We start from the raw sequence: 9,022 nt of genomic DNA on the forward strand, positions 1-9,022 counted from the left end.
TTTCCTAGAACTACTAGGAGAGTTTGCTGCCAACACTTGTACATGAATTGCAAAAACAATGGATTTAGTGGATCTGCTTTCTTCAAACTGTTTTGGATAGCTGCAAATGCACACAATGAGTATGTGTATGGTAAAGCATTAGAGAAGATCACTGCTCATGATCCAAATGCTGCTGCATACTTGGACACATGCCAGGAGCAGTGGTCCAGGCATATGTTTGACCCTTCTGTTTGTTGTGATCACAACACAACAAACTTTGTGGAGTCATTCAATGCATGCACAAAACCATACAGAGACATGCCTGTATTCTCATTGTTGGAAGGTATAGCTCACCACTTCATGTTCTGTTCCTTTATTTTGTGATGTTTGTGATGTTCTGTGTATAATGTTGTATGTTGTTGTGTTGTTGTACAGCAATCAGAAAGTGGTGTATGGAGAGGGTTGGGGCAAGATTTGACATGGCAATTGATATGGAGGATGGTCAGTTGACTGAGTATGCCAAGAAAGAGGTGGATGAAAGAACAGGAGAGTCTAGGTTCTGCTATGCTACAGCCTGTGGTGGGGGGGAATTTGAGGCCAGAGATGCACATGTGAACTTCCCCATCAGGTTATCAACTAGAAGCTGTGGGTGTGGGAAGTGGCAAATTTCTGGAATCCCCTGCAAGCATGCACTCAGGGTGATTTATGACCAAAGGCTGAACCCCATTGATTTTGTCTCCCCATTCTTCAAGTCTGCTGCATACAAGCTTACATATGCAGACCACATTCACCCCATGTCAGACCCAACACAGTGGCCTAACTTTTCTCTCCCTACCATTCAGCCTCCAGTCATCAAAAGACAAGCTGGCAGACCTGCTAAGAAGAGAAAGAGAGGACCAAATGAACCCAGGAAGGGGAAGAGAAACAACAATGTGAAATGTGGAAAGTGCAGGGAGTTTGGTCATAACTCAAGGACATGTAAGAATGGAGGACCAAGCACTGGACCAAGCACTTCAGCAGCAGCAGGAGCAAGTACATCACAAGGGGGTTCAAGGGGGAGGAAAAGAGCAAACACAGCAACTTAACCATGCACAAAGTTAAAAGTTAGTCAGTTTTTGGTGAATTGTAGGTGCACAAAGTTAAAATAGCTTAGGCAATTTACAATTAGTATCACTTTTTGGAAAGAACACAATTGCTTAGACAAGATGTTTTTGTGCAGTTTCAGTGGCATTTGTCCACTTAGAAATCAGTTTTTGTAAAGCTCATATGCTTAAACAAGTGATGTTATTGCTTGAAATTTGTTACAACTCTACTTCATTGCTATCCAAATTAGAAATGCAAACATTATTACACCAATTTTTATTGCAAACTTGAATTGTTGTTTCTGTTGTTTCAGTTTCTTCTTCAATAGCTTCAACTCTTCATGCATTCCCCTGCTTCCTTCTTGCATTCCCCTGTTTTCTTCTTGCATTCCCCTGTTTTCATCAGCTCTGTTTCCCTTGCTTTGAGCTTCATCAAATGTCTGCTCAACAAAACCTTTGCACCACTTGAAATTATCACAAGGATCACACTTGTAGTAAAGCTTTTGCGGATTTTTAGCCGTTTCCGAGCTCCTAATTGCAAATCTTCTCCCACAATTGCAGTTTTTATTTGGAACTCTTAGGTATGACAAACTTGGGATGGAAGAGGATCCGGTTTTTGAATTAGAACTCATGGCTATTTAGGAAATAGAGGGCTAAACATGGAGCAAGTCAAGTGAACAACAGCCTTACTTATAGGCAGCATGAACATAACGGCTATATTGAATTAAAACTAGCCGTTGGATTCAAATTATGAAGTTTGGGTATTTGGTGCAAAGAACTTTACAAATAGGTGTATACTATGCAAAACCTTTATATTTAGGTGCATTTTATGAATTTTAAACATGACTTAACGGAGGACTAACGGAAAGTCATAATAGGGGTATTTGGTGAACAGTTTTGAGTAAATAGGGGTATTTTATGAATTTTGAAACGCGCGGGTGTATTTGGTGCATTATTGCAAACCTCAGGGGCATTTCATGAAAAAACCGTTTATTTTAATAAAACATTAATTAGGAAAATCTCATTCACTTAGGATATTTCAGTAAAACCATTAAATCTCGTTATTTCATAAAATCATTTCTTTCAGGAATAATAATTCATTAAATCAATACTTTGCATAAAGCTGCATTATCATAAAACAATTCAATCAAATCATACTTGTAATCCCGCAAATCATAAAACATCATTATAAAACATCAATCATTCATAACATCATTCGTACATAAATACATTTTGAAGGGATTGCGGGTACTAGCAATAACCGTTACCTCAATTCCGCGATTTGCTAAGCATTTTCCTTGGTGCGTTCCTTCTAAGCTCCGAGTTCAAATTCTTTTAAAACATTAAATTATTGAATTAATATTAAAACGATAAATACTTTTAAAATTACTATTTATAAATCAAGACAATAACTTATTTCAGGAAAAAAAAACAATAATAATAATAATAATAATACATTTTCTTTCTAACCAAATGTTAAATTATATATCAAAATTTATTTATTACAAACATGAATACAGAGTAATGAGTTAGAAAATCTGAAAATAGAGAATATCATTGACTCACAAAAAAACCCAACTATTTTAGAATTGGCCAGCCTTTTTGTTGTGGGTTTACTGGAAAAAAAAGATGCAATTTATTTCCTGGGTTCCTGGAAGTCGAACGAAGAAGAGGGAAAGCAAGAAGCACGCACGGCAGTGGAAGGAGGAAATGGAAGAAGCTGGGTGGTGGTCAGCGGCCTGCCGCCGGCGGCAAGGAAGGGCGACGTGTTTGGGTGTTGCGGCGGCAGGAAGAAGAAAAGGGGATGGAGCGTTGCCAACGCAGCAGCACGATGGTGCCGGCTGGGCGTGAAGGCTGGGGGGGTCGAGTGAGGAGGAGAGAGAGAGGGCGGCAGAGGGATTCGTGGTGGTGGGTTGTCGTGGTGGTGGCAACGGTCAATGGTGGTGGTGGCGGCAGTCACGGTGGTGGTTGTGGTGGTTTTTAGTTTAAATTCAATTTAAGAGGTAATTTAGAAATTAAAATCAAAATCGAATTTGAAACTGAAATTGAAATGGTTATTGTTTGTTGATGGTTGTTTTTGCTTGAAATTTCAGTCTAATTGAACAGCTATTTATAGCAATGGTGGATTTTCCACTAATGTATGTAGTGAGCTTATTTGCAAGGTTTTGATGACAAATGTCAAAGGAATATCAAGAACATGGTGACTAAGGCTTTGTATTTTCAGATTAGTGTCAATGAATTGCTGAATCACTTGGAGAATGAAAATGGAGATGACAAATGGAAAGTTGAGGTTTTGACTTTCATGGCAAAGAGTTACGTGAAGGAAAAGAAGAAAATGAAGAAACTAATTTTTGGTTCCTTGGATGAATGAGGGTATTTTAGGAGTTTAATAAATTTTCAGAATTTAATTACTTATTTTGGGCATTAATCTGAAGATCAAATAAATTTCCTTGAGTAAAAATAATTTTCTAAATAATTCTTTTAAGTGCTAATAAAAATAAATTTAGCTTTCGAATAGAATTTGTCGTTAATAAAAAACGTTAAATTAATTTATAAATGACGAAATAAGATATAAAATATAGTTAAGCTCGCAAATATGAAATTAAATTATAAAACCTGAAAAATGATAAATCGTGTAACAATATTAAAATTCAAGTAAAATAAAACTTCGTTAATCAAAATAAAGTTCGAAATTAGGATTTAAAACGATTTTAAGCTAAAAAAAATAATTTAAGCATAATTAATCGAGTTTTTAAAATTCGGGGTATTACAGAAGGCCTTAAGGGGAAATGCTTGACACGGTTGTATAATCATTATAGAGTAGAGACCTAGGTTATTTGCAATTAGTAAGAAGTTGTCGTAGCTTTGAAGATTAAGCTCTGCATCTCAGTCTTTGTAGTCAATTTTGTTAGGGGTGTAACTGGAAGGGTATAGGAATAGGAATTCACTCGTTCAGCAATTCTGTAAATGGAAAGAGAATATAAAGGGAATAGGTCATGAGAGTATTATTGTGAAGCTCATTTCCCTTTGTTTTAGCTTGTAGTTTGGGAGTGTCCAGCAACTCGAAGGCCTGGTATTTATCTCCCTGACATTCTCCTCCGAAATCTCCTTCTCCAAAACATTGTTCTCCGAAACCTCCTCCGAAATCTTCTTCTCCGAAATCTCCTTCTCCAAATTCTCCTTCTCCAGCTTCTTCTCCACCGTCAAGTAAAAATATCTCTTTCTGACATTCAATTATCTGGAATTTTGTTGTAATTGTACTTGTCTTATTATTTAGACATTCTTTATTGGTTAGTCTAACTTTGAAAACTCTTTTTTATTTGCAACTAGTTTAGCACCCGTGCAACGCAAGATTATTACTACTCCGTAAATATTTTATGTAATACTTTTTAATAATTTAATAATTATTTACAGAAACGTTAATAAAATAAAATATATTTCGTAAATGAGTTCATCAACACCAATTGATTTAATTTTCCCTAAACAAATAATTTAAAAAATTAAGTTTTTTTCATACATTTTAACACACAAATAAGTTTTTTTTTTTGAGGTAAACAAATAAGTTTTATTTCAGACAAAATAAGTTTATTTCAGATTAAATAAGTTGAGATAATATAAGTTTAGACAAAATAAGTCGAATAAAACAGGCCTTAAGTTAACTAAATTTATCTAAACTTATATTTCTTGAAATAAGTGTACTCATATTTACTTTCAATACAAAGTAACAATTTGATAATATTTGTTTCTTTCAGTTCTTATAAAAAATTTCTCATATTTAATCTTTTCACAACTTTTTTGAAATCAATTGTATTGACAATTATTATTTTGTCTGTCTTTGTTTTGAGGGAGTTTTGAGTGTCTTTAAGTATATAGTAATTGATTGATAGTTATATATAGTTATTGATCTTGGTAGTTAAAAATGTGCCACAAATATTCTCTCGTAAAGAAGGAACACGTAATATTTTTGGTATTATTTTAAAATAAAGTAGTGTAATTATTGATTGATTGTTCAGAAATAAAATTGTTAAAAATAATATTGCGTAGTACAAAAGATGTACTACCTCCGTTCATTAATGTTCTTTACACTTACTATTTGCACGGATTCCAATGCAATATTTAACGACTTATATATCCAGTTTCGTATGTGAAACAATTATAAAAATTTGATATTTTAAAAATACATAACGAGACGAATCTAACAAAATCTTACATGATAACATTTTGATGTATATAACAGTGAGAATCCACGGTCAAAGTTTTCATACTTTGGACACATATTCCAAAGCGTAAAGATCATTAAGGAACGGAGGTAGTATGTTGCTATATTAGTATATTTTGAAAAAAATATATAATATAAGGATATTTAATAACATACATTACAAATATTAAAATTGATAAAATATATCAATTAATAAGGAATGATTTTCTTTTTAAAAAAAAGGAATATATTTTTTTTATGGTGAAATCTTTTCGGCAAAAAGAAAGAAAAATTACTAAGGACTCACCAGGACATGACACGTGTCATTCCTGGTGTGTCTTTTAGTATATAGTACTCCGTAATAGATTGATGAGGCTTGGCTTGATAATTTCGAATATTTCAAACGTCGATAATAAATTACGCCTCCGCATTATAAAAAAAAATTGACCTAAAATGTTGAATATCATGATCCATCAAAAGGTATGTTGTTGGCTTGTTACACTCAAGTCCGGCCCAACTTATATAGGAGCCCTATGTTATGGTTTAAAAAAAGCCCCCTATACTCTTTACACGTGTATAACGGCAAAAAATTTCTAGATATTTTTTAGTCAATCTTTACCAATTTTAGAGGCGCTTCTTAAAATAGAGTCTGTTCTATATATCACATTAAACTTGTTAAGTGTCGGGCCTAGATAGTAGTTACATCCTATCCATTTTCCTTATCAAGCAAATTTGTCAACAACTTTTTTTTTATTATGTACATATTACATTAAACAACATTATATTTAGACATATAACATAAGATAGTTAAACATTCCCATACATTTTCACACTATATATTTTCACCTTTACATAGTAAGCAACTTAAGAATAGTACACTTTCAAGTCAAAAGTGCTATCATTCCCCTCCAAGTTGCCTTGGTTGAAAGGAAACATGCAAACCATGCTTCATGTAAAGAGTTGTGGTAACCTTTGGTACAATAACTTGACCTTCAACAACCTTAACTCTATACCTTAAAAGTATCGAGGCAGCCACCATTTTCATCTGTGTATATGCAAACTTCTTCCCTACACAAAGCCTCGGTCCAGCATTAAACACAACATACTTAAACTGATTTTCGGGTACAAATTGTCCGTCTTTAAACCATCTTTCCGGTTTAAACTCGGAACAATCTTCTCCCCATATCGACTTCAACCTTCCCATAGCATACACGTGGTACAACACTCTATGACCCTTTCCAATTGTCATACCATCTGGGAAAACATCGTCTTCCTTGGCTTGTTTAAAGTCAATTGGGACAGAAGGGTAGAGTCTTAACGACTCTAGTAACGCTGCCTGTAAGTATATCATTTTTTCCAAGTCTTCCGCTTGGAAAACTATATTGGAGTTTGATTGTTCATGTTTATATTTTGCCCTTTGAGCTAATACCACCTCGCTAATTTCGCGAAGGATTTTGTTCTCCACGCTCGGGTTTTCGTGTAGGAGCCAGAAGAACCAGACTAGGGCCACGGAGCTGGTGTCGCGGCCTGCTAGGATAAAACTTATGCAGAAATCCTTCAGAAATTTATCAGAAAATTTAGTGGTTTGTTGTTGATCCTGCATTTTTATCAGCCTAGATAAAAGATCACAAGGGTCTTGATCAAATTTATTACCACGGGGTTTATTTGAATCCGCTTTACGGTTTTTTACCGTTGTTTCGGCGAATTCATGCACGGTTTTTACCGCATCTTTAAGCTTTCTTTCTTTGCTCACGTTCAAGAATCTCATTGTTTTCCAAACAACGGGTGGGACTAAAAACCTGAACAGAGAATACTCTGTTGCTTCCTCGAATGCTTTTGCGAACGGGATTTCCGGTAAGTCGAGGGCTAAGCAACCGGGATCGACACCGAACGCGGCCACACAGACGTTGTCGAAGGTGAAACGGAGGAGCAACTCTTGGAGGTCCATGGTGTTTTCTTTTGATGAGTTCACTTGCTTCTCTATTACCTTCAATTAAGAAATTAAATAATTAAGGAATAATTAATGTTACATGTCAAAATGATGATGATAAACAAGATTGTACGCTTCAATTCCACTACTATATGTTTGCAATCCATTAATCCTTGAAAAATGTCAAAATTCTTATAAAATAACGAGTTTTTAACATACCTTTGTTACACAAATCAAGTTATTAAACATTGAACTACAAACCCGACCACGATTAGAGGTGGCAAATGATTCATCTTGATAGATTGGACGGACTAACGAACCACCTATTTGTTATTTATCTTAAAATTTAGCTAATTTGTTGTGCTAACTAAGCTAGTGAATGTCTACGATCAACTGATTACAAGGGTCAGTTCGAGCCAGGGTGACCAATACCATGGTTCAATATTTAGGTGTTGGTAGGACTAATTAACCTGACCCACTAGCCATCTTTACCAATCAATTTGACAAGGCTAGCTTCCACGACCGACGACAAGCAAAATAAAATTCAAATTTAGTATTGTACCCCACCACTCAACAAAGGTTGCACAATGCAACAATAAAAACACTTTCTTCATATGACATGTCCGATAAATGATATATAGGGTACGGGAATTATGAGATTAGAGATTCATGACATAAATATAAAGATCCGTTTTATTTGACTTATTTTAACTGAACTTATTTTATCTGAACTTATCTGAACTTATTTTATCTGAAAAAAAAAATTATTTTGTCTGAAATAAACTTATTTGTGTGTGAAAATGTATGAAAAAAACTTATTTTTGTTGAACTTATATAATCTGAACTTAACTGAACTTATCTTGACTTATTTTGTCTGAAATAAGTCAAAATAAGTCGAACAGAACATGCCTAAATATGATGTTACTAGAATATAAATAAATAAAGAATAAAGAAATTAATAGGTGGGGAATGAAGTAATTAAGTGTATGAAAAAGCTAGTAGCATGCCTTAAGTAATTTATCATGCACAAGACTTTGCATGGTCCTCAAAGAATAGACCACAAACCGAGTAGTATGCATCTCCGACGTAGCAATCCGGCGTTGCTCCTTCCACTCGTCGTCGTCGGAGTTAAAAATTCCGTTACCGAGAAGTTCTCCGAATCTCTCCCTATAATACTTTCCTTTAGGAAAGTTCTTAAACTTAGTCTTAAGTATATACTCAATTTTACTAGGATCAGCAATCATAATACCTCGAAAACCGCCAAATAATCCCTTAACTCTATAACTCCCACCACTCTTTTCCAAAGCTTTGGTGTTCCATTCATGGATTTCATGGAAATGGTGGGCTAAAGAAGGGATCATGCCAATTATTGGCCATATTGTAGGACCTTTGTTGGTGAGTTTTTCATGGATGTAGGTGACTATGAAGAGTCCTAATAATGCTAGGAATATATCTGAAATTTGTATTTGGTTGAGAATTGTTGTTAAGAAGTTTGTAATTTCCATTTTTTTTAGAAGAATTTGGGAGAAGAATTATTGAAGGAAAAAGATACTTTCACATGAAGATGTTGTCAATGACATTATATATTTGGGTTATATATATAATGCATATAAAGTGTGGTGGTATGATATTAAGGCATTTTGGACTTTCTTGGGACTTTATTCTAATGGGGTTAATGATATTAGGTGGTTGTTAGCCTCTTAATTTAACATGTACTCTATTTTTTGTATTTTCTTTGGTATATGCACATACGGAGTATCTAAGTTGTTCTACTAATTAACTAACAAAAGTTGGTAGAGAACTCACCTTGTGATTTGGAGATCACAAAGTCGA

General features: G+C 34.5%; 2 protein-coding genes across 2 annotated transcripts; one reads left to right on the plus strand and one right to left on the minus strand.

Annotated features, from left to right (window-relative positions):
- The first annotated feature begins 2 nt into the window (after positions 1-2).
- On the plus strand, positions 3-1,967 carry LOC110792756 (uncharacterized). The gene is made up of 2 exons (XM_021997585.2): positions 3-322; positions 415-1,967. Exons 1-2 carry the CDS (start codon positions 43-45, stop codon positions 1,062-1,064), a joined length of 930 nt encoding a protein of 309 aa, XP_021853277.2. The 5' UTR covers positions 3-42; the 3' UTR covers positions 1,065-1,967.
- A 4,005-nt stretch (positions 1,968-5,972) lies between these two features.
- LOC110793463 (cytochrome P450 86B1) lies at positions 5,973-8,768 on the minus strand. Its single transcript, XM_021998338.2, has 2 exons — positions 8,197-8,768; positions 5,973-7,246 (listed from the first exon to the last, which is right to left on the minus strand). The coding sequence occupies exons 1-2, from the start codon at positions 8,692-8,694 to the stop codon at positions 6,158-6,160; spliced, it is 1,587 nt and encodes a 528-aa protein (XP_021854030.2). The 5' UTR covers positions 8,695-8,768; the 3' UTR covers positions 5,973-6,157.
- Between the last annotated feature and the right edge of the window lie 254 nt (positions 8,769-9,022).

Source organism: Spinacia oleracea, chromosome 1, assembly GCF_020520425.1.
Source record: "Spinacia oleracea cultivar Varoflay chromosome 1, BTI_SOV_V1, whole genome shotgun sequence".
Taxonomy (NCBI): domain Eukaryota; kingdom Viridiplantae; phylum Streptophyta; class Magnoliopsida; order Caryophyllales; family Amaranthaceae; genus Spinacia; species Spinacia oleracea.

Coding starts and splice junctions, on each gene's coding strand:
- LOC110793463 (XM_021998338.2), bottom strand. CDS start 8,694: ATGGAAATTACAAACTTCTTAACAACAATTCTCAACCAAATACAAATT. Junction 7,247..8,196: donor TGCATGATAAATTACTTAAG/GCATGCTACTAG, acceptor TCTTAATTGAAG/GTAATAGAGAAGCAAGTGAA.
- LOC110792756 (XM_021997585.2), top strand. CDS start 43: ATGAATTGCAAAAACAATGGATTTAGTGGATCTGCTTTCTTCAAACTG. Junction 323..414: donor TGTATTCTCATTGTTGGAAG/GTATAGCTCACC, acceptor GTTGTTGTACAG/CAATCAGAAAGTGGTGTATG.